General features: G+C 55.9%; 1 protein-coding gene and 1 pseudogene across 5 annotated transcripts in view; one reads left to right on the top strand and one right to left on the bottom strand.

The window, feature by feature from the left end:
* Positions 1-24853, top strand: part of BANP (BTG3 associated nuclear protein) — a 91412-nt gene that overhangs the window by 46647 nt on the left and 19912 nt on the right. For 3 of the 5 annotated variants that reach the window (XM_057711794.1, XM_057711793.1, XM_057711796.1), the window contains exons 6-10: positions 500-675; positions 11939-12178; positions 18784-18951; positions 22915-23042; positions 24505-24576. In XM_057711794.1, the coding sequence (XP_057567777.1) occupies positions 500-675; positions 11939-12178; positions 18784-18951; positions 22915-23042; positions 24505-24576 (784 nt within the window). The remainder of the gene's footprint in view (positions 1-499; positions 676-11938; positions 12179-18783; positions 18952-22914; positions 23043-24504; positions 24577-24853) is intronic. The other 2 variants (XM_057711798.1, XM_057711795.1) reach the window with 1 other exon arrangement.
* On the bottom strand, positions 7265-9179 carry LOC130838543 (kelch-like protein 2; annotated as a pseudogene).

The raw sequence follows: 24853 nt of genomic DNA, 5'->3' as shown, positions 1-24853 counted from the left end.
AACCCACTTGAGTGGTTTCTGTCCGTGGGAGTTGGGGGTGAGAGCTGTGTCTTCGCAGGCTGAGTCATTTCTGGTGTCTCCCGGGACGGAGCGGGTGGGTGCAGGCAGTCTGCACTGCAGACACTTTCTCCTCATTCAGCCTGTCCTGTGACGTGGCCTTGAAGTCAGTCTGATTCAGACGTCAGCATGTTGTAGGGTCCCCTCCGTGACCAGAAGGCAGCATTCTAGGCCTTGAGTCACAGTGAGTTGTGACTTCACTTCTTTTGTGATGTAAACATTTTTTTTAAACGTTTCAAGTTTCATGCAGTTTCTTGGAGCCACAGACTGTTTCCTGCTGTTGATCAGAGTGGGGGGCGGGGGGGGGGGGGGAGGCTGGTGGCCGCGCGCGCAGAGGCGTCTTCCGTGAGACGCGGAGGGGAGAGCCTTGGGGAGCAGAACTGTCTCCGTGCGCTGCTGTGCTGCTCTCACCACACTGCTGGTGTCTCTGTCTTCCGCGCAGCGCGGTGCCCGGGCGTCGGCAGAACACCATCGTGGTGAAGGTGCCGGGTCAGGAGGACGGCCACAACGAGGACGGGGAGAGCGGGTCCGAGGCCGGCGACTCCGTCTCCAGCTGCGGGCAGCCAGGCGGCCAGAGCGTCGGCAGCAACGTCACCCTCATCACCCTCAACTCGGAAGGTGCGTCCTCGGCGCTGCCGCTCTTCTCCGCGCGGCGGTAGCGGGTGTGCGGTGGCTCTTGGACCATGTGGCTGAGAGCACGCGGGTCCTTGGCACATGGACCGGTCACTAGTAAACACCGCGATGCGCGGCCGCGTTCCTGGGGGTGCCGCTAGCAGTTACATGTGGATTTCTGACCGTGTGGAAGGTCGAGACCCCCCACGTTGTTCAGGGGTCAGTTGCAATTTTTTCCTCCACTTTTTAGAAAAGTGATATATGTTTATTGTTTTTGAAAGATGATAAAATACAAAAATGGTGAAGAGAGTGAAGATAACCAGAAGCGTTCTTCAGCCAGAGGTCTCCAAATCTCCTGGGCTTTTTCTGTGTGAACACACGTGCTATATTTATGATTTTAGAACTTGCTTTCCCCACTGCATAGTAGAAATCTCTCCACGTTACTACAGATTTACATAATCGTTTTTGGTCAGTTTTGCTGATGGAATCTGGTTCTGGAGGCTTTCTGATGATGGACCGCTGTGACGTGATGGCTAGCGGTCGGCTCACGTGTCTGACCACAGCTCCGTCCTCTGTCGCTGACGAGGGTCTCACGTGAGCCAGGGACTGCGTGTCCCGATTCAGTCCCCGCCGGGGGCTGCGCTGCCCTGCCCACAGCGATGGTGAGCCAGTGTCCTCTCTCCTGCCGGGTCTGGGGTCCACTCTCACCTGGCCCTGGGTCCGGGTGGCGGCCTGGCGTGCCCTCCAGAGGGTGCGTGCCACCTAGCAGCTTTGTCCTGCTCAGGAGGGCTGAGTTCCAGCACCGAGAGGGGAGAGAACCGGGGCGGGGGTGCGGGGCGGGGGGTGTAGCATCACGTCACCAACTTCTCAAGTCTGTGATTCACTAACTAGGAAGGGCTGGTGCGGCCTTTCTGTTTCTCCCTCTGAGTCGTTGATTTTTCCTGAGAGCGTGAAATGGATTTTTCTCTGGACAAAGATATCCCTGTTAGAAAGACTTGTTACCACATCCGACACAATGAAAACGTCTTCCTTAAAACGTCATTCACTTCTAACACAAGTTGCTAGGATTGAGATGGCGGAGTGGGGCACAGAGACGAAGCGGACTGGGCAACTGTAAAAAAAAAATTGAGATCTGATTTCCATCCCATGTGACGGACCATTTTAAAGCAGATGTGCGGTGGGCCTTGGCCCATTCACAGAGTGCGCACACCACCGCTGTCTAATTCCAGAGAGACCCCATAGCAGTGCCCCCGTGCTGCGCCCCCAGCCCTGCCACCTCTGGTCGGCTCCCTGTCTGCAGGCTCGCCTGTTGTGGACGTCTCATATGTGGACGTGGAGGCATGCAGCACCCTCCTGCCGTACGGTGACGGCCCGTCATGTAGCTGGGCCTCACTTTGTCCCTCACCCGTCGACGGACACTGGGGCTGCGCCCACTTTCTCACTGTCACGAGCGGTGCTGCTCTGAACATTTGTGCGTAGGTTTTTGTGTGTGTTTTCATTTTTTGTGGGGGCTGATACCTGTGAGTGGAATTGCTGGGTCCAGGCAACTAGTCCCTTTACTTCTCAGATTTGAGGAAAAGAGGGATGTTCCTGACTTCCTCTCAGTGGATTTCAAATGGAAATTACATTTGCAGCGATTGCAGAGAAAGCTAATTGTTCTTACTCTTTGTCCATGTGGATTTTGGGTAAATGCCCCCATAGGTCTGGCTACATACTTTAGGCCTAATTTGTTTGGTTTAAACAGCATCCGTTCCAAAACATGACGTCAGATAGTTTGGGGGGAGTCTGGGGTTATCATAAAAACAAAAAATGTCATCCTTTAAGTTTATGTTTCTTAATGTGTTGTGATTAATGGGAAATATACTTCAGTTGGGGGAACTGCAGACTGACCCTAATGTGAACGTACAAAAAAATGTGTACTTGTTCACATCTAGGGAAAAACTACAGGTTTTCTGTGTGTCTAAGCATAAGGTCACCACCACTGTCCTCGGGAAGGTGCCCCGCACAGTTCCAAGTCCTGCGAATGCTGGGTAGAGCTACCTTGGTTGGCATGGGGTATGGGAAGACGGAACGCAGACGGCCAGCATGTCTTTAGGTGGCTGCTGAGCATGTGGACGTGGGGACAAGAGCTAACCCGCTGATGTCTCGCCTAGGCCTTTAGTGGCGTCATGTGTCCCACGTCCCGTGAGATCTGTGGTGCACTGAGAATCAGAGTAGCGGCTTCCCTGCTGCGCCCTCCCCGGACCACAACAGCATGCTCGACTGGGGAGCGTCTGGGCAGCTAGTTCCTATCCGAGATGCGGGATTAACGTGCAGGCACTGAAGGGCTGGACGCTCGGCCTGAGACGAGTCGTCTTGCTTCCCGATAAGAGCCCAGGCTGCACGTAGACAGATGCTCTTATCTTCCTATAAAGTACTTCCGTGCCTGACTGCAGAGAAGCACAGATTTTCAGAATGGTTACTTCTTAAGAATTGTGCCTGGTCCACACGCGTTGGCGGATCCGGAGTCACTTCCTGACACTGCAGGTGCCGGGAGTTACATGGGTTTTAATCTGGCAGCTCTGGCTGTCACGGCAGCAGCTCCACGTGGGTCAGAGGAATTCCAGCTGCAGGGACAGCGAGCCCGAGGCCTGTTTCTTCGTTTGGGCCCTTCTGTTCGCTGGCACAAGGTAAGTCCTGAACGTGTGTGGGGTGTCATCGTTCAAGAGTAAGCTGGCGAACCAAGTCCAAGAAACAAATTAGCCAAAATGGACCAAAAATGGGATCTGTTCATCAATGAAGGGATTTAGTTAGATTCCTAATAAAGAATGTAGCTTCCTGCTGTGCGTGAGTTTCATAATTTGTACAGAGCTTGACTAATCCTGCAGGCAAGATGTTTGGTACTTGCTTTTAATAGGGAAGTACTTTGATTATAAGTGAATCACTGTCAGAAATGAGCCTTGTGCGTGTTGCAAAGCCCCGGGTCAGTGAGATGGTTTCTGTGCACACATCTGTGACGTGCTGGGGGTGGGCAGGGACATAGTCTGGGGAGGAGCAGGTGATTCGGGAGGGGTGGTAAGGCCCGGCCGGGGGACGCTGGGGCACCTTCTCCAGGCTGTTGCTGAGCTGTGGGCTACGAAGTAAGAGCAGTACAGCTTGCTGTGTTCCCGAAACCAGCTGTACGTGTGCAGAGGAGGAAGATTAGCCAGAAACATTTCTTGAGAATTTGTTTATGTCATTTATTTTACACAAAATCTTTATGTATTTGGTAACATTAAAAGGCATTTTATCAGCCTTCATACGTTGGCTGCTGACGGGAGCAGGATTAAGAGAGGGGATTAGTATGCGAATGTCAGCGGGTCTTTGTGCAGGACCACGTAGTGACCATGTAGTGAATGGTCATGGATCGCGGACTGGAGGAGAGGGGCTGGGGGTGGGGTCACACTATCCCTCGCCGAGTCTCGGGTCGCGTGCGGGACCTTGCGTAGGGACCCCTGGCTGTGCCCAGCGTTCCCGCTCCTCCTGCCAAGTGCCCTTGGACATGTGCTGTTGTCACAGTTGAGCTCACGGCTGTGCTCAGCGGGCAGGACTCCCCAGAAGAGGGGGCTCTGTCCTAGGTGTGGCCACGCGGCTGTGGGATGGGCCCAGCCTCGGAGGACAGAATTGGCTGCAGTGCCAGAGACATTTGTTTTTCCCTTTCCCTACATCATTATCCTGTATGTAACCTAATCCTCTTGAATTACTGGTTTAAAAACCTCAAGTTGTCAGTCTGTTTATAGCTTAAAGATGTCACGTCAGTCCCAAAGAAGCAGGGGTGCTTGGGCTACAGGGCACACAGTTTACTGTGTCTAAAGCCAGGGAGGCGAGCTGTCAGGTTCTGTCGTAGGTCACAAGGTGGGAGTGTTAGGGACACACTGCAGGTGTCGCTGTGAGTGAGGCTCACAGCCAGGGTGTGAACACCGTGATTCGGAAGGGCTCAGCTGCTGAGGGTGGTGTGTGATCCGTGCGGGGAGGTGGCCCTCAGGGCATGTTCTGGAAAACCTCCCTGAGCCTTTCCTGGGGTCCCTCGGTACTCCCCATCCCAAACCTCACCTGCAGAGAAATTCATAACCCGGTTGGGCAGCCTTTACCAAAGCCTGATGAAAATGCAGCCCGACACCTGCCCACGAGCACAAGGTGTCCTCTGAGGCTGGCCAGAGGTGCTGGAGGCCGACCTCGAGGACCGCACCTCATGTGACCTTCCCACGTGCCCTTCCTGCGTGGACACCCCGTCCACCCCACGGCCTGTGGTGCATCGTAAAGCTTGCCTCCTTTTGGGTTGTTCAGCGTCCCTTGGGTGGAGACTGAAATGCGTCCCTGGTCCCCTCTCGTGGCTGCAGAGACCAAGCCTGTAGTGAGTTACCGCTGAGGGGGCCCAGCGCCCAGGGCATCCAGGAGCCGAGGCAGCGCATGTCCAAGCTGCCCGTCCTAGGGCCCCTTCTCTCCATCATAGCCGCCCGCACAGGACTTAGAGGCTTTGCGGCCCCCTGGGCAGAACCCCAGCATCTTTGCAGAGAGCCTGGGCAGCGGGCTGGGCTCGGATCTGTGGCATTTGGAGTGACTGGTGACCTCTCGACCTGCGGGAAATGTGTGCAGGACATGCGGGCCGCCGTCCGCGGATTTGCGGTTTTCCCCTTTGCTTTGGAGGAGTGGTGATGCACGCGAAGTCCTGGCATGTAGGAGGCGCAGCAGGTGCTGTCTGGTCTTAGCCACACGTGAGCAGCTCCATACTTGGGAGAGAGGGGCGCCCATGCCTAGGCCCGGGGACAGCCGAGTGGCTCGGAACCAGGGCTCCCTAGTGTTGGTGGGTGTGCTGGTATGTGTGTGTGCACGCGTGTCAGCACGTGGGGAGGGGAGGCGCGACACAGGTGGCTGCATTTTCACTCTTTCAACGTGGCAGCCCTGAGAACATGGTCCTCCTATTCATCTCGAGGCTTTCTCCCATCCTTTCATTTTCCTGGAACTAAAATAGAACCTCAAAACAAATATTTGTATTCTGAACTGTTGGAATGGTAAGAAAATTCAAGTTACTGCTGAAGGTTTTCCTTTGAATAGGTTTTTCAGAAGTGTCAGTTAATGAAAGATTTAATGATTGGAATAGAAAGCAAGATTATTTTTCTTATAATCCAACGGGTGGTTTTTAAATAAAGCTGCTAAAATCTATTGTTTCAGATGCCAAAACTGGACCAAGCTATTTTAGTAAAATAAATACATCCTTTCTGAATTGTCAAAAGGCAAATTTCTTAAATTTCTCAAATATTTATGTGGGCAGGTGCTTTGTCTTATTTTACATTTAAAAGACACGATTCGTTGTCACCGGTGAGACGCTGGGCCCAGGCTCGGCTCCGGCACCTGGGTCGGGTGGGAGGTGAGGTGGGGCCGCGTCGGTAGGTGTGGCCGGTGCACCCGGGTGGGGACCAGGCACCTGAGCGTCTGGGCCAGGGAGCGTGGAGGTGCTGCCGTCTCCCGGGAGCGCTGTGATGGTGACCATGCAGCCCTGGTCCTCCCTGCCTCCGCGAGGGTCCCCTGCTCCCCTGGCAGTGGTTTTTCACCGCGTTGGTCAGAGTTGCTGCAGGCTGTGTTTCTTGTCCCGCCTGGCTCCTGCTTCTTGCTCGTGAAATGACCACACACCTGAGACTCACAGCAGTTAAGGCAGTTAGGTTGTAGATGTTATAAAATGCCTTCCAAAATTTTAAGGTGTTTGAAAGAAAGTTTCTGGTTCCCTATGCCCCCAGAGATGTTTAAGCCATTATTTTCTGGAGCGATAGGGATGGAAAATAGTTAATTTTTAGGCTAACTTATTTTTGGGGGGAGCAGTATTCCCTGAAATAATAGCTCCTGTAGGAATTTAAAACGAGGCCTTTCCTGCTGCAGGGTGTCCCGGTGGTAGCCCTGGAGGCCGTCCCAGCGGCTGTGTGCCCTCCTGCTCATGGTGGCCAGCTGCTCGCTTCCCCTCTGAGCCCGTCCTGCCCTTTCCGTGTTCTCGTCTGCAGCACCGTTCGCAGCGATCACCTGTGACGACCGGGGGGTTTCTGATCAGTCTGATGGGTGATTATTCTTTTTTTTTTTTTTTTTTTTAGCATAATTTATATTTTATTTTAAAAAGTTTGGCATCACACATGTATTCAAGTGTGTTACACCATGTTCATTCCTCAGAAGTGGCATTTTAAAGTGTTAAGCATTGTTAAATATCAAAAAATACAACTCTGTTTTACAATGTAGTACTGGCATAATTCAAAGTACTGTGCCAATTATAAATAGTATAATCAAGTTTCAAACATCTTTTCAAACATATTTAAAGAAAAGCATATAGACACACATTTATATGCACACAATTTATTATACTTATGTAATCAAACATATTTTATAAAAGCAAACAGTTTTATCCCTCAACAGTTTGTATACTTACAAGAGTTTAATACCTATTCCAACATTTTCAGTTCCTGTGTATACAGTTTTTCAGGAAAAGGAATAAAGATGAAATTTAATTTTACAAGAACACATATTACTTTATCCTCCTTCACAAAATAATCCATAGTCATTCAAGGTTGATAACTAGTCTTTGTGAAAGCCACTGTTGTTCAAAGACTACAGAATAATACTGCAGTCCAAATTTCTTATTAAAATTTCAGTCAGCTGCTGCTCACTGCAGAAAAAACCTACGTGATGCATCTACCAAAAATAATCTTCAGTATCTGAGGCCTATAAAGGCAGATGATCTTATCTTCTGCGGAGACTTAAAGTGCAGCTACAAGTGGAGAAGTGCTAGACTCTCAGTCACTTCAGAAGTACTTGTTGAAGTCTGCTTCTCGTGTAAATGTGCCGAAAGTGTCCTTCAGGCTCATAACGGTTTATCAATAACTGTGACCCCTGCATAACTTCTTCCTGTGCTCATACAAGATGACACAACTGTCCGTTTATCAGTTGTTGGGTTATAATATTCTACTGATGCCAAGTTACAGGAACCATCATCCCCTCCAACTATGTATAACAGACCATTAACTGCACAAACTCCTGCATTTCTTCTGCACATGTTCATATCTGCAACCTGTCTCCATGTGTTGGTGGCAGGATCATACACTTCAACACGTTTTCGTACTAAAGGGCCATCATGACCCCTACAGCATACAATAAGTTGTTTAACACACCAACACCCGCTCCGCTCCGTCTGGTGCTCATTTCCGCTATATAGGTCCACTCATTTGCCGTGGCGCTGTAGCATTCTACTGTGCTGAGACACTGACGTGAAGCTCCGTCATAACCCCCGACAGCATACAGCAGACCTCCAAACAATGCCAACACCCACGCTGCTCCTCCTGGTGTTCATGGGAGCCACGTGGAACCACTCGTTAGACTTGATGTTGTACGCTTCCACAGAGGACAGCCCTGTGCTCCCGTCAAAGCCTCCCACAGCATATAACAGCCCATTCAACACAGCAGCCCCCAGGGTGCTTCTCCGGTCTCACATGTTAGCAACGCTGGTCCACTGATCTTTCACAGGGTCATGGGAATCCACAGTACGGACCCTCAAGGAGCCATTAAAACCACCGACAGCAAAAACGAGTCCAGCCATGTAGACCATTCCTGCTCTACATCTCTTGGAAGGCAGTTCTACTACTTGGTGCCATCGTTCTTCTCTGAAGTCATAGCATTCCACACTTCGGATAGCCTTTGGTGCTTGGCCACCAACCACCACCATTAATTTGGGCAGGTTCATGGGTGTCCTCAGGCGGGTCCGGACACTCTTCATTAATATACACTGCTCTGTTGGTAGCAGATGATACTTCATAGCTTCAATGAGGTAATCTTTGCAAGCACTGCTGTTCTTCACCAGTGCTTCTTCCTCAACCCTCTGAACTAAATACTCCCGAGGAAGCAAAGGTAACCGGACATGCTCCATCAGCCGAGCCATGGATTCTTGCCTTGCATCTTTGTCGTGATTCACCCAAGCTATGACTGCTTCAAGTACCTTCTCTTCTGAAGAAATGGTAAGTTTGTCACTTGAGATTAAGCTGCACACTTGTTCAATGCCAAGGCTGAGAAATTCTTCACTAAGTACAACATCTGCAAAATGTTGCTCTGCATAGGTGTTGGCCTTGTTCAGGAGGTCCGTGCATGCGTGCATATCAGCGAAAGCCCGGATTCCTAAGCAGTTGACAGGGTGAAGCTGAGATTCTAAAAATTCACAGCAAGTCTTCTTCACATCCTGTAACTGTAACAGACCAGCTGCTGGGAGAAGTACCTGTACATTCTCTTCTGTCACCTGAATCTCTGCCATGTAAACATAGTCCATCAACATCCTCAAGGTCCAGCCGTCCACCTCCTTGATTCGAACTCTTTGCTCGGCTCTCACTCATCTCCCCTGTAAACATGGCGTGAAAGTAAGGACTACAGGCAGCCAGCACCACTCTGTGAGCAGAGATTTCCATGTCTTCGGCCACAATCGTGACATCACACGGCAAATTCTGACTTCTTATCATTCAGCCAGTGTGTGCGCTCACAAGAAGTTGAGTGACTTTGGGTGAGAAGAGCGCTACGAATAAAATCTTCTTAATTCATTCATGACTTTAAAAGCTTTCTTCATATGCCAAGGATTCACTGTCACCGGGCAATGTTTTTCGGTATTATCATCTTTTGAATCGAGAGGCTTCTGATGAACCTGCTTTGTGCATGCGGGAGGCCGCGGCGGCGTCTCCACGGCGGCTCCTCGCGGGCTTCAGCTCGCGGGCGCCCGCCGCCGCCAGCACCATTCCAGCTGCGGATGCCGGCCCCGCCCGCCTGCCGCGCCGCGTCCCATGCGCTCGGGCGCCCGCCCGCCGTCCGCACCCGCTCCCGCGCCCGTGGCGGCCCCGCTCGGCCAGCCCAGCTCCGCCGCCGCGCTCCACGGGCGCGCTCCGCCTGCCGGCGCTGCTGGGGGCCGGGTGATTATTCTTTACATGAAGAGGAGGCGTAGCTTTTGTTTGTGAACTTTTTGTTTCATTTAACGTGATTTTTGCCTTCCTAAGAATTAAGTTTAATAGAGGAAGTCGCCTTTTTGTTCCTTCCTCCTGCCTCGACAGCCTGCCTTTACCCATCTGTGTCCTGCCTGTGTGTACGCGGGACGATGCAGTGTGGCCCTGCCTTTCTCAGGAGACTCTCGGGACGGACCCTGGGCGAAGGACGGCCCTTTCTCTGGTGCGTGGCTGTTGGAGCAGCAGGGCCAGGTCTGAGGCCTGTAGGGGTGGGCGCTCCTAGCACCTGCGAGTGAGCCACGGTCCCCGCGCTGGGTCCCCCGCAGCCTCTGGTTCACGGGTGGGGCAGGGCTTGACGGGGTGTGTGCGCGGGCTCTGGGGAAGAGGAGGCTTCCTGGGCTGGGGAGCGGAGGAGGGGCGCCTGTGCAGGCAGCTCTGGGGGAGCCCTGGGCTCAGTTGGAGTCACGTGGAGAAGCCAAGTCGACCTCCCCCCTCGACGGATCGGCCATCCTGCCGCCTCCACGCACACTCAGCATCACTTTGACGGGATGTTGACTCACGGTTTGGAAAACAACACCGAGCTCTTGTCCGGTGTTTACTTTGCTTTAAAAATGTCATCTACACACGGGAGCTGGCCACGCAGAATTCACGATACTTGTTTCTGAGAAGGGCACGAGGGTCTTTGGCAGTGTGGTGGTTGGGGTGGAGCCCACACCCACTGTCCTTGTGCCGGCCCTGCAAGGCGCCCCTCCTGCAGCGGCCTTCCCCCCCCCTCCTCCTCTCCCCCCCCCCCCCAACTCCCTTCCCCCGCTGGTCCGGCTACTTGCTTCGTGGCTTGATGGCTGCAGGTGAAGAGTGGGCCTCACTTTCTGTTTGGTGTAATTAAGCCTGTGATTGTTGGTTCACGGAGGGTCTAGATCCTGAGCACTAGACCCAGTGCCAGGCGTAGAGTTGCCCAGTATTTGTAGGTAAATTAACAAACCCCCAGGAGTTGGTGCCTTTTTGGCATTCCAGGGCTGACGGAGAGACAGCGCCTGTAGACGTCCCTTCCCTGCCACGTTTAGATCACGTGCCCAAGTGCTTTTCCACAGGCAGGTGAACTAACAGGTGGCTGCCAGCCGGGAAGCTGCACGCATCGAGCCTGTGCTCGCGGCTCCATGTCTGCACTTGCACACCATTTGTGCTCCTGAGACGTGGCTCTTCTCGCGCATCTCTTGTTCTCAGCGCCAAGAATCAGACTGGTGATTTGTTTCAGGGGCCCAGCCTCCCTGCCCTTCAGCGGCTGCCCCGGCCCAGGGGTGACACGGCCGTCCTGACGGGGTTGCGGAGCCTCGAGCCTCGGGTGGTGTTTGAGGAAACTGTGTGACTCATGAACCTGGCTGGGGAGGCTGCCCGCGGCAGAGCAGGGTGTGTGAGTCGCAGACCGGCTGGCCTCTGGGCCATGTGCTCCGTTCCAGGCCTGTGGCAGAGCCAGGCGGGGTGGCTGCCCTTCGTGGGCCCTTTTTTGTGCATTGAGGCCAGAATGTAAATATCAGGACCTTTCAAAATACATCTCACGAAAAATCTTGAAACAGTGATGACCCTGGCTGGGACACAACTTTTAGGCCCACCGGCCTCAGCAGGAGGCTGGGGTCCCTGCCTCACGCAGGTTTAACACTCCCGCGTATCGCCTCCGCCCCCCAGTGCTGGCGCTTTCAGGGGCCCCTCTCGCACCTTAACTCGCGTGCGCAGTAGGGTCAGAAGGGGTGTCTGGAAAGCGGCCGCGTGCCCAAGTGGAGGCAAGGGTTCTCTTGATTTGAGATTGTGCGTGGAGTTTCCTGTGGCTGAAGGATGAGGCTTTTTAAAGCTGATGATTGTTTGATAGCCCTGAAGCCCTTTCCCACATTTGGTCAATCCTTCGACCCCCGGGAGGGTGTGGTAGAGAGGGAGGCTGGTGGGGGACGCCGGCCCGTGTGGTCGGGGCGCCGCCGGGCAGCCCGGCACCCACCGTGTGCCTTCTGCGTCGTCCCTCACCCTGGACGGAGCCGGCCGGGTGCGGTGGGCGCGCAGACAGGTGGTCTCCTGCCTCTCCGCCTGGGCGGGAGGAGCGCCGGCCACCCCGCCGCCCTCTCTCTCCGGGGCCGCCTGCCTGTCCCGTGAGCGTGCCGGGCCGCCCCGCTGAAGGGAGAGAGAGCGGGGTCCTCCCGCGTGAACGCCGCGCTCCGGGCGTTCGCCTCTCAGGCTCCCTTGAGAAAGCGGGGGGTCCCTGGGCTGGCACGGCCCCGCGGGCCGCGGCGCTCACCGAGACCCCTGTCTTGCAGAGGACTACCCCGACGGCACGTGGCTGGGCGACGAGAACAACCCCGAGATGCGTGTGCGCTGCGCCATCATCCCCTCCGACATGCTGCACATCAGCACCAACTGCCGCACCGCCGAGAAGATGGCGCTCACGCTGCTGGACTACCTCTTCCACCGCGAGGTGCAGGCCGTCTCCAACCTGTCGGGCCAGGGCAAGCACGGCAAGAAGCAGCTCGACCCCCTGACCATCTACGGCATCCGCTGTGAGTGCGGCCTCCTGGGTCTGCCGCTGCCCCCCAGCCGGGTCCTGGGAAGGCCCTGCAGGGGGTGGGCTGGGGGGATGGGCTAGGGCGGGGCGGGACCTCGCTGTCGGGGGGCCGGGGGCTCTGCGTCAGAGCTGGTCACGGGCCAGGAGAGGCGTTTGTGGATCGAGCGCTTCCTTTAGGAAGGGCTGCCCAGGACACGGCCCGTGGGAGAGACACCGGGGCGTGGGGGCCCTTCAGACCTGGCCCCCCCGACCCAGGGCCGCCTGGAGGAGGGAGGAGGGCGGAGGGCAGAGCCGAGCCTTCCCTGCCTCCGTCGCACACCGCAGCCTCTCCCGGGCTTCCCAGGGGCACGTGCAGGCTGCCCGCCTCGTCCCTGTCCCAGGGCTGGGTCTCTGGGCTGACCTCGCTGGCAGTGGCTGGGAGCTTGTCACACGCGCTTAATTGCCAGCACGGCCGCGAGGCTGGCGTGGCTGGAGTCGGCCATCGCGGCATCGTCTGGGTGAGATTTGGAAGGGGTGCAGGCGTGTCCTCTTCCTTCCCGTCAGCACCCGCTGGCCTCATCTCACCTGAGATCAGCTTAAGATAAAGACATAAAAGAAAGCACTGTGTTTTAGATGTGAGGAAGGTGTGCGGCTTCCAGCAGAAGGGTTAGGTGGTCACGTCTGAAAAGCCTGGTTCTCTCTGTGGCTGGTGTGAAATTTACATATAATTTAGCAAAACAGACTGTAAAACAAATACCCAGAGTTCATTATCTCGTAACAGAGAAGAGGTGCCATCCTGCCCAGGGGGCCCTGTGCCTCACGCAGAGCTCTGACGTGGTCCCCGGGCCTCTGTGTGAGGGATGGGGAGAAACAGGCAGACAGCCTTCTAGGAGCCTTCACGCCGAGGGTGGAGACGTCTTTCCTGTGTCTGCACACTGACCTTGGGTGGAAGCTGGGGTGTGGCCTGGCTGCGGGCTTTCCCGACAGGCACTTCGCAGGGCGCCTGGTCCCTGCCTCACCCCAGGGGGCTCGCCATGCTGGTCCCCAGCTCATGGCCCTCGGCATCCCGAGCCCCCGTGCGTGTCTCGGAGCCTGGGAATCACGGGGAACCTACCTGCGGGACGCTCTGGGTCAGCCCTCGCAGAGGGGAGCAGGCCGTGCACGGTGGGCGCTGACGGTGTGCAAGGGCCGTGCCATCCGTGTCCTGGGCTTTGTGCGGCCCAGGTCGTGCCTGCCCTGCTCTGAAAGCAGCTGTTCTCACAACACGGACATGTTGGTGTGGCTTTCGCGGCAGGCAGCGGCCCCGCTCTAGACCACAGTGCCTGCTGGGACCCTTGCAGCGTGCTGGCTGATGCCAGGGACCCTGGAAACGTGAGCCAGGACATCAAGCTTGGCCTGAGGGCGACCTGGGGGCCACCATGGCTGCTGTGTGCTGCGGGGGTCGCCGGTTCTCTAGGCACCGGGTGCTGGACTTACTGCCCAGAGCTTGTGAGTTACAAGCAGGGTGGTCGTGCTTAAAGTGAAGCCAGTGGTGGGCCTGAGGCCGGCCTGCCTGCGTCCTCATGGGGGCTCCTGTGCCCGGGAGAAGGCAGGGGTGGTGGTGGCCGGGACTGTGTGGACAGCTGCTGTGTGCAAGCAGCCCGGGTCACCTCGTACGTTTCGCTTATGTTTGTTTGTTTGTTTTTGGCCTTGCCCTGCGGCACGTGGGATCTTAGTTCCCCAGCCAGTGATGGAACCTGCACCCCCTGCGTTGGAAGCGAGGCGTCTTAACCACTGGAACGCTAGAAAAGTCCCTTCAGTTTCTTTTTCAGGCGGGGAAGCCCGTGGGTGTCCTTAAAATAGAGGAATTCCTGAGCCAGGGAATGTACCTTTGCTGCTTTTGTCCCACGCTTGCAGGGAAGTAAGGAAGCGCGCTGAGCTCCACCCACAGCGCAGGGACAGCGGCCATGTGGCCAGGCCTCGGTCTTGCTGCTCCCGCAGACTCGGCCACGCCGGCCACCCCCGGGGTCAGGGACCCGCTGCTGCCACTGCCAGCTGTGCCACCTCACTGTGGACAGCACTGGATCCACGTTTCTCTTTTCTGGTTGTCAGAAGTATTTTCCTCCCTTTCTCTCTTCAGGGGAAAAGACCAGCATTTTGAAACACATAGGCGCCTCTTCTAGCAGGGGAGCGAGGTCACTGAGCAGGAGAGAAATTGCGCTGGATGCCGGCTTCTTCAGGGTTCCCAAGGGTTGATGGGGCTCCCAGAAATGTGGATAACCAGCCGTATCGTTTCTGTGCTCTGTGCAGGAGCGGGTTATTATTTTAACTTTAAAAACATTGGCCACACTTTCATGAGGCATATGCCCTAAGAGTGTAGCAGTTGCCTTTTTACCCTCGAATTGAGAATGTTATCTCCTTAGCTCTCAGGGTGCTGTTGGTGAGTCACGTAGGCGTCTGCCTGGGCTGCGGGACACATTGCCTGGCTGCTCTGAGGAGACTAGAGACGAGGCGGACGTGCTCCCGGCACCGGCAGGTCTCTGACGACATCTGTGAGGGGGGCCGACGTGGTGAGATCCCATGAGCCCCCAGCAGCTCGGGAGACTTGATTCCGTGGCACAGACGGAGGAGTCACACGTCCGCGGAGGACTGTGGTCGGGTTTTGCCACATCCGCCCGGGGAAGAGATGGTGTTGCTGCCGGGGCTGCGCTCGCGTGTGGGGGCCTGTCCGCGTGGCCGGGGCCGCCTGCCGAGCTCCACCAGCAACACGGTGTGCTCTCCGGGCCTGGGGCCACGAGTGTGGGGCCATGGCGCTGGTAGGGCCACGCTCGCTCGGAGGGCTGGGAATGAGCCTGTCTTGCCTCTGGCAGAGGCCCACAGCTTGTGGCCTTCATGGTCTATAGCAGCGAACTCCAGTCTCTGTGTCCGTGGCCACGTGCCGTCTGCCCCTGCGTGTGTCTCCTCTCCTCCTGAGAATACCAGTCATACTGCACTTACAGCCCACCGAGTCCACTGTGTCTGCATCTGCCGTTAATTAGTCACATCCTCAGAGACCCCGTGGCCAAGGCGGGGCTCACATTCCCAGGTCCTGGGATGGACACTTCAGCACAGCACACAGGGCCTGGGTTTTCCGGAACCTGGTTCGTCAGGCCCCTCTGGGCCCAGCACGTGTCTTGGGGGCACTGGGAGGAAGTCGTGGTCAGTGTGGGCTGGTGGTGGGAGGGAGCCGGGGAGAACAGAGGCGGATGGGGGCCCTGGCCTACAGGTCATCTTGCGGTGCCTGGCTGCGGCCCCCGGGCTCTCCTCACGCAGCGTGGGGCGGTGTCATTCGTGGCTGTGCCCAGCACCCAGGGCTCCCCTGTGTGGGGAGGGGGGCCATCCTGGCCCTGTGGCCGGGATGCTGGACCCCACGGAGCCTGCACAGGATCTGAGACTGTCCCTTTAAGAAGTACGTTGCCAGTGCTCAGTGTTTTGCTTCCCTTTCCTTGGAACTTGAGGTCCTGTTAGCAGTGCCGTGGCTTTCATTCCTTTGTGACAGATAAGCCCTGTGCCACCGCCAAGGACGCGGGATTACAAGCCTTGCCCCTTTTCTTTTGTGTGTTCTCCCTGAGGCAGGGCTCCCGTGAGAGCTGGGACCCACCAGGGTCAGTGATGGGCATCCTGGAAAGGGGCACGCGGTCAGCAGGGATGGGGCCCCGCTCAGGCTGGGGGCCGTCCGGGCAGCATCTGGGAGCGTGCTCGGGGCATCTCTGGGGCGAGGGGCAGGGCCTGTCCGCGGCTCAGTCTCCTGGGGCCTTTGGGCCCTGAGGGGCTCCATGGTTTGTCTGTGGGTGAGACTGCGTCCAGGCAGCCAGGAGGGCGCTGCCACCTCTTCCCCCACTTCCCGAGCATCCTGGCCGGGCGCCTGCGGCTGTCTGGGCAGAGGGAGGCGCTGCTGGGCTTTCTGAAAGTGGCCATTTCTTCTCCACTTGGGTGGGCACCGGAGGCCTGACTTTTAAGGCTGATCCTCCCTCCTCACCGATAGCTGGCCTTGGAGCTGTAGTGAGGATAATGACGTTCTTATTTTGTGAAATTTTCTTAGGAGCATCAAGTGACTTGAGATAAAACGCTTCAACAACTGTGAAATGCCCATAATTCCAAGTGGTCTTTTTTTTTTTTTGGCTCACGGGCCTAGTTGCTCCGCGGCATGTGGGATCTTCCTGGAGCAGGGATCGAACCCGTGTCCCCTGCATTGGCAGGCAGATTCTTAACCGCTGTGCCGCCTAGGAAGTCCCCAAGTGATCTTTTTATCACTCAATATAAGAGCGCCCTTCTCCCTTCACTCAGCTGAGGTTGCTCAGAGCGGGCAGAACAGATGAAGACCACCTCTGGCAAAGTCAGAGGAAGCCCGGGCTCCAGCGCCCACCCGTGAGGCTCCTGGGGCGGAGCTGTGTGCGCCCCCCTGCCCTCCTCCTGCACCGCGGCTCTGGCAGGGGAGGCATCGATCGGCGCTGCGGGCTCCTTCCTTAGTGTTTCTTGGCAACCATCGCAGGGTGTTTGCCATCGAGCTGGAGTCCAGAGTCACTGTGGAAGGAACTCTGTAATAAGATGTCTTAGAAGAATTTAAAAATGGATAATGTAGAACTATACGAATGTATATTTTTTCTTCAAAGAAGGTAAGCCAGGTTTTGAATTGGCAAATTGGTTTTTACAAAGTTGAATTTAAGTATTAACGTTCTCGCTCATTTCTTATGTTTGTATAACCACGTGTGTCTTGTATATATTCTTTTCTATTACTAACAGGTTTGAGATTTTGTATGGTCTCATTAATCCCTAGAGGCATGCGGAAAGTGGGAAGGCATGAGGGGCCGGCGGGCGGTCTGCAGGGTGTCCGTCTGTGTTGGAGCAGGTGCCTAGGGTGATGGCTGGGCACACACAAGGGCATCGCTTCTTTGCCTGTGTTTGGGCTCCTCCTGTGCCTGTACAGCTGTGGTTAGTGGTCAGGCCCCCTGTGACTATACAATGGTAGCTCTGATAGTTGCACTCACTCAGTATTTGAGTTCTGTTATAGCTACAGTTAGTAGTTGGGCTCTCTTATCACTCAAGGGGGTAGCTGGCTGGAACTTTGTGAGCCCCCCTGCACCTAGAACCGTGACTGGTGTGCAGGCATCCCTTACTAAATATTGTGATGACTCTGATTAGTTTAGAGATGACCTGAAAACCAGCAAAGAGGTGCTTCTGCCTTTCCGTGTTTCCTTTTCTGCAGGAGGACAGAGCGAGGCTGAGATGATCTCATGTTCATCTTCTCTCTGAGCCTGTAAAGCCTACCCCACCTTAACCCAGCTTCTTTTTATCAAGATTGTAGACATTTCAGTTGTCATTCTTTTTAGAGTCAAGAATGTCTTAGCCTATGTTCACAAAAAGTTAAGAAGTGTCTGTCCAAGATGAAAGGAACTGATACAGCCCTTAAGAACAGAGCACTTCCTTCGTTGTGACTGCATCTAGGGTCTGTGGTCTCCATAGCAGACTCTAGGGACTGGGCATCAGTTCTCTCTCAGCAGAGGCTCCAAACCTGGTGCTCTTAGTAGTCAAAACAGGAAGTTTTTCAGCTTAATCTTCTTATTAAATTTTTGAATTTCATCCATTTATTTTCCCATTAATCATTGAAACTTCGTGACCAGCTGGAGAGGAGGTCACCCTGTTGAAAAGCATTTCTTGTGGTTCCCACGTTCCTGACCATTACTTTCTGTTGATTCAGCACAAGGAAGAGATGAAGTGGTCCAGTGAGAGATGGGCGGGCTAGCAGGGAGGGGTCTCCGCCTGCCACGGGTTTCCTTCTTGTTGGTAAGGAGTCTCGGACGTCCGAGTCACGCGTTGAGAGCTGGCCTTAGCATAGGGGTGGACGGTGAGGGGGCCAGTGAGAGGCAGGGTGCAGGCAGGACGGCGGCCAGCGAGCCAGTGGAGGTGATGGCCACCCGGCCGGGCGTGGGGGCTCCAGAGAGTGGATTAGCTCCGCCCTTGGGGGCTTTTATTCTGGTGGAGGAGGCGGATGGAGAGGCATGGGACGTCCCGACGCCTCAGGCTCAAGCAGCCGTGGAAGGAAGTCCTCAGATGGGTTGTAGTCAGCGTTCTGGCCACAGACGCTTGAGCATCTGTCATGCCTGGACGTTCCGGGTTCTTGGCAGGCGTGGACGAGCAAGACAAAGATCCCTGTGTTTGTGGGGGAAGCGGAGTGAACACTGTCAACGTGAAAGTCCTCTAAAGCGTTCAAGGGCCAGGACGGCTGGCGGCGGGGGGACGCGGGTCATGTGGGCTGGTTACGGGGAGGGCTCCTGGGCTCACATTGGGGCCGAGCCTGGAGAGGGGGAAGGAGCCCGCCGGGCTGGCACGGGCGAGCAGGAGGAGGAACGAGCTGCGTCCGTCTCGGCCTCGGGACCTGAGAGGCTGGGCGTGAAATCGGGGTGGGCAGTTGGAGTGCGGGGCGTCCAGGACGCTTGTGGGACCCTCCCCCCCGCCTGTGGCCCGTCTCCATCTGGTGTGGGTGGACCCCGTCAGATGAAGATAAGTAAAGGAGAAGCGATCTTCGCACAGGAGGCAGCTCTCCTGCCCCGGTCCCTGTTCCTGCCCGCCGCGCCTCACCAAGCCTTCTTGGGTGTCTCGCAGGTCACCTCTTCTATAAATTTGGAATCACGGAATCCGACTGGTATCGAATCAAACAGAGCATCGACTCCAAATGTCGGACGGCCTGGCGGCGAAAACAGCGAGGCCAGAGCCTGGCCGTCAAGAGCTTCTCCAGGAGAACGCCGTCCTCGTCCTCGTACGGCGCCTCAGGTAGGGCGAGGCCCGGGCGGGTGGCCCCAGGGTCGGCGGGGCGGAGCCGAGGGTCCGTGCCCCTGGCACCCTGTGAGGGGCGGGGCCTCGGCCGGACCCCCGAGGACCCCCGGGGAGTGGCCTGGGCGGAGGGCATCCCGGGCCGGGCGGCAGCGCGGGAGCTGGGCCAGGACCGCGGGCCCTGTCGCCTGCCGTGTGAGGGGGGCCTCGGCGATCGTAGGCTTCCTTCCCTGGCGTTGACGGGGCAGCTGGGGGAGCTCAGCAGGGGTGACAAGGAGAGCCGTGTCGCTGTCACTGCAGGCGCCTGTGACTCCCGCGGGGCCCCTGGGCCGTGGCTCTCAGGACCGCGCCCTGACGCGGCTTGGGACCCTGTGCGCGGCGGGGCTGGAACGCTCATTCTGGAAACGCTGCGGGGACAGGCCAGGTCACCTGGAGTCCTCGTGGGGTATTGTCCTTTCTGAGCCAGGCCTCAGGAAGCGGTTTTCCTCGGTGGTTTGGTGGGTCTCAGACACTGGAACTTCACCTGCCATGATCCCTGAAGCGGGGGTGGCCGGCTCTCGTGGGCCAAGCCGGTGATGCGCTCAGCGGAGCTGCTGTGCGGGGCCTGCGTCGAAAGTCTCTCGGCGAGGAGTCAGCCTTCCCGTCACCACCACCACCGGGATCCTGTCGTGGGAACTCAGGGGCCACTGGGGGTGGCTCCTTGGAGAACCTGACTGGCTTTGTTGTCCTAGGAGGGTGGACGTGGGGACTGTGGCTCCGGGAGGCGGGTGTCAGCCCACTAGGGGACCTGCTATCTTACCCTGGGGCCACCCGGCCAGCACGGCCGTGTTCAGTGCCCGTCCGCATCCGATGAGGTGGGCCGTGGACCCGCGCCCCCGCCTCTGGAGGTGCCGGGACGTGTGCCGAGCTGATGGGTGGGCGGGCCACCTGGGATGGCGTTCAGTTCAGACCCTCCTTCCGGGCAGTGGTCCGAGGCGCTGTTTCCAGCCAGCACCTGCGTGAGGCCCGAGCTGGCGCGGACCACGCTGGAGCAGGAGGGTGCTGGGTCCTGAAGCTGTGGTTGGCCTGCTGGGCCGGCCACCTTGCATCTGCTTCCGACCTTGTGGTTGGGGACTCAGGTGGCCTTGGCCCCTCAGGTCTGATCTCCATCCCAGTAGGGGATGTCACACTTCAGCTTTCCTCTTCTCACTTGTTTGTTTCTCTTCCGGGTGTTGGTGTTTCTTTCTGCTGAAGGACAGTAATTCAGTTTAATGGCAGTTGCGTGTCTTCAGTTCCTCCGTTTCTCTGTTTATAAACATGTCAGCAGTCCTCCTAGGAGGCTGTGGGTTTGAGCAACTGTCGGTGCTGCTGTTGGCCCCATGGCCTCTTGCAGGTGGCGAACGGCCACTGTGAGGGGCTCTTCAGTGCCATGGCTGGACAGGCTCCGAGCCTCGGGATGTGTTCGTTCAGGTTGGACTCTGGCCGGGCGGGCAGCTCGGGAAGGTCCACAGGCTTCAGCCGCGCCGCCCGTGGTGCTCTCTCAGGAGCAGGGGCGCTCCGTGTCGTCCTGCTGGCTCAGCTGTCTTCTGGGTCCCAGAGCACGGACACCGTGGTGCGGTGCCACGTGGGGCCTTGCTACCTCCACCCCCGTGGGGCTCTGTGCCCGGGCTGTGCAGCAGGAGGACACCACGTGGGGGGGCGGGGGTCAAGGTGCGGCTTTTTAGGAAGCAGCTGAGGGAGGCTGGCACCACCACACCCCTTGGCCTCAGGGGCTGTGCGTCTGGGGAGCATGGGGGCGAGCTCTGGGCTCCGGGATGGGCCCTGGCTGCTGCCGGGCGGTTTGCTGGAAGCCAGAGGGCAGCTCCTCCTCGGGCCCTGGAGCCCTTGGAGTTTTGAGAGAAACACGGAACATGTTCTTTTATCAAACTCTTGTGGAAGTACGCTGCTTTGTAACTTTCTGTTGACTTGATATTTCTCTGTTTTAATGGATTGCCTACCTGGCCCAAGCTCAATACAGCACGAGATGGTGGGTTAAAAGTCCTTCTGGGGTTCCATCCTTGTTCTTCCTGCGCACGCGTGGCCTGACCCAGCGCATCTGTACTTAAGGTTGTTCTGGTGACAGATGTAGTCCAGGAACATGTAATTTAGCCAGGATTCCGTTAATTTGGAATTCATAGTAATTCCAGCTGGGGTTGTCTTGTTCACTTGTGAATTAGCAGCAGACAAAAGAGGAACTTGTGTGCAAATGCTACAAGTGCGGTTCTGATCCAAGGTGGGTCTATTTTTTTTTTTTAGGGTAGAAAACGTTTTATTTTGCCGCGTTAGGGTATTAAAAACAGAATCCTGCTACTATCTGCAGTTTTATAACAGAAAAACATTTCGACACCATACAAACCACAAAGGATCTTATCTTTAAATTAAGGGTAGTTCTCTAAATGGAATACATTTAACATTAAGGAAAATCTCACTATATTATTCTTATTTTTCTCACTTTACGTCACCACATTAGTCTTCTATTGATGCTATAACAAGTGACCACAGATGTGGTGGTTTAAACCACAGCTGCGCATTGTCTCACAGTCCGTGGGCCAGAAGTCCAGGCCTGCGTGACTCTGCAGAGCCCTCCGCTCAGGGCTTCCCAAGAAGGCGGGGCTGTTGAAAGCTGAGTTAGTACTGCCCGTGTGAACACAAGGCACAGAGTCACTAGTGTAAAGGGATTTTAGAAATATCAATTTATTAAAACGTTTGTATTTCACACTTCTGTCTGGCCACATCGTGTGAACTTTCATACGTGCCTGAGTTGAAGGTGGCGGCGTTTTGTTGTGTCAACCCCCCGCCCAGCGCTTTTCCCCCACAGCGCTCACTGGGGAGCATCCGCTTAGGGCCCAGGACGTTAGGGTCACAGAGAACCGGCTCCTGACCGTGTGTCTGTGGACGTGGAGCAGCCCCAGCCGCTGGGCGCGAGGCCTTTGGGGGCTGCCCTTTCCGCGTCACTGCCGGAGCCGCGGTCTCCCCTGGAGTGGACCTTGTCTCGGGCCACGCGCTGTAGCTCTCGGCTTGCTCTTGGTCGCAGTGAGTAACAGGTGCAGATTTTTGCCCTGCCCTTTGATATGAGGATAGATTGTAAAACAGGGATTTAAATCGGTCTTCACGTTGCATAATTATAGGGAACTGTTGATTACGTGGTAAATTCAGTAACTTGAATTTGAGGTTTCTGACATATCACAGGTATTAACATTTTACTCTTGTCTTGTTGTAACTTTTTAAAAGGCAGCCAGTGGAATCTACACCATGTCAGTTTGATATTCACCATGAAGCTTTTAAAAAATACATGGAAAGTCTTTTCCTCAGGAAGCAAGACGTTATATTTTTCCTCCGTACGTTCACAGCAGCAGTCCACTTCTCAGAATTTCTCTAACATGATATGTTTTTATGTTTAGAAGGTTTTCTGATTAATCCATTCTTTAGAACAGAAGTATGTATATACACTGAAAATTAAAAATTTATTTTCCTGAGTCCTAATGTTCTGGGTGTATAAGAAAATTCTTCTGATTGAGATAGCATTACAGTTAAAAGTAATACACAACACATGAAAACGAACGTTATCTCATGTTGGGTAAACACGGAAAGTAAACTTGTATTGGAAACATACTTTTAATTGAGTGGATGGAGCTTTCCCCCAAGTTAGTTAAGTTATCTGTGGACAGGTCCTAGTTTAGTGTCCACGTTGCTCCCGGTTTTCATTTTTGTGGCCGCCTCTGAGGCACTTCACTTACCTGGCGGGTGGGAACCGGCTGTGCTTACGGGTCTCCGGGTCTGCAGGCTCTGGCTGCAGGTGAGAAAGGCCCGCGCCGGCAGCTGCCACAGGGCGCAGTCCAGGAGCGCGGGCGCGCCTCGTCTCCGGGGGGAGGCGGGCTGTGGGGGAGGGAGGCAGAGGTGGCCCCACCGGGCGCACAGCTCAGGCCTGCGCCCCTCTCGCCACAGAGACCTTGATGAGCACGCCGCCGGCCAGCGAGCTGCAGCCGCCCCCGCCGCAGGCCCTGCACTACGCCCTGGCCAACGCCCAGCAGGTCCAGATCCACCAGATCGGGGAGGACGGACAGGTCCAAGTAGTATGTACTTCTCGCCAGTCTGCCTCCACGAGGGGCAGGGGAGGGCGCGGCTGGGGAGCGGGGGGCGGGGCCGTGTCAAAGCAGACGTAGTTAGGGCAGGCCTCCCACACCTGGCGGACCTCGCCGCCGTCCCCTCGCGGCTCCCCTGCCGGTGCCTCTGCCTGCCCTCCCGGGAGACCCCGTGACGTATCACGGGTGTTTCCTCAGTTCACAAGCACGGGCACCCTTTGCTGCCAGGAGAAAAGTAACTTCGTTCTGGGGCCAGCAGAGGAGGCTGGTGGCCTTAGGCATCGTGCAGCTCCTTTGGACTCGTCGCCCTGGTGCGCTGCCGGCCCAGGCGGACATTCTCCCGGCCCGTCGTGGGTCCTGTGGCCGAGGAGGGCGGGGCAGGAACTTCCAGGGGATCCGGGGGTGCTTCGGTCACTCGGCCCCCTCACCGCGGCCCCATCGCAGGGCTGCCTCCTGGAGACCTGGTTCCGGCCCAGGCGGCCTTGGTTTGAAGCTGCCCTCGGCACGCTGTCTGGAAGGCACCCGAGAGCACTGAGGAGGATTATAAAGGGTTCTTCTTCCGAGGGAGATGGAGCGGTTATAAACAGCGAAGTCTTTGTTTAGGTAACAGTCACAAAGGCAGTTGCTCTTATCTTGTTCGTAAGGAAGTTCTTTGAAGGAATTCCGGAACAGATAACTGTGATGTAGGGTTTACATACGCATAGTAAAATGAAAGCAATAGAAAATTCTACAGTAGTTTATTTTTAGGTCCATTTTGATTAAGGTAGAATTTTAAATAAGATAATGGACATTCATTTCGTTGGGCTAAGTTAAGATTTACAGGAATTGTCTGCCTGTATCTACAAACATAAATGCATTTTAGTTGCAGTCTTTGATTCTTCAGAACCACATTTATTAATGTTTACGTCAGCTGTTTTAACAGTCATGTGCTTATTTGATTTGAAAAGAGCTGGCTGACCTGTCTTCCGTGTAGACACGTATACAACTGCCACTCAGCCTCCTGGCCGCGCTGCTGCGTAGCCTCCAGCACCCCCAGCTTACTCGGGACCCTGCCTGGAAGTCCACAGTGTTTCTGGTCCCGCCGAGTTGACCGTACCATTTAAACAACAACAAAACAAAACCCGTCATTTTAGTTTTCTGGACACTTTTGGTTTCCTCTCTTTTCTGTATGTCCTTCACATTCTTAAATTTGCTTTAATAGTAACATTTAAAGATTTAACAGATTTTTCTAGGCCGTGTTGCCCCTTTAAGAATGACTGCACAGTGTCCTGTGTCACGTCCTTAAAGTAGAATTTCAGGAGGCTGTCCAGCAAGCTCACGCCCTGCCCGTGTGGCACTGGCCCCTCGGGCCTCAGCTGTCCTTCCTTGAACTGCGAGTGGAGAGCCAGGAACAAGCGCTTTGGGGAGCGTTTCTCGTTTCCTCTGATGCTTCTTGGTGTCTTCTCTTCTGCGGATCCCACAGGGCCACCTCCACATCGCCCAGGTGCCTCAAGGGGAGCAGGTGCAGATCACACAGGACAGCGAGGTGAGTCTGGCCGCCAGCCTGCCCAGGGCCCCCTCAGTGCCCACGGGCCCTCTGCACACTGACCTTCGTCCCGTGCAGGGGACACGGGCGTCCAGCAGTGACCGCCTGACCCCCCGTTTCCTGGGGTACAGACTCAACGCCCAGCCGGCCCTCCACGCCTTGCTGCACCGTGGCCCCCGTCTGGGTTTGTTTCTTAGCACTTGCTGCGTCAAGGCTTTTGCTCCAGGCTGAACTGCCCTCTGGACACCCCGCCCCCCATCTTCCCAACTGAGACGCA

The sequence above is a fragment of the Hippopotamus amphibius genome, chromosome 16 (genome assembly GCF_030028045.1).
Source record: "Hippopotamus amphibius kiboko isolate mHipAmp2 chromosome 16, mHipAmp2.hap2, whole genome shotgun sequence".
NCBI classification, from domain to species: Eukaryota; Metazoa; Chordata; class Mammalia; order Artiodactyla; family Hippopotamidae; genus Hippopotamus; species Hippopotamus amphibius.
The sequence above is the reverse complement of the archived record's forward strand: the minus strand, read 5'-3'. Positions and strand labels throughout refer to the sequence as shown.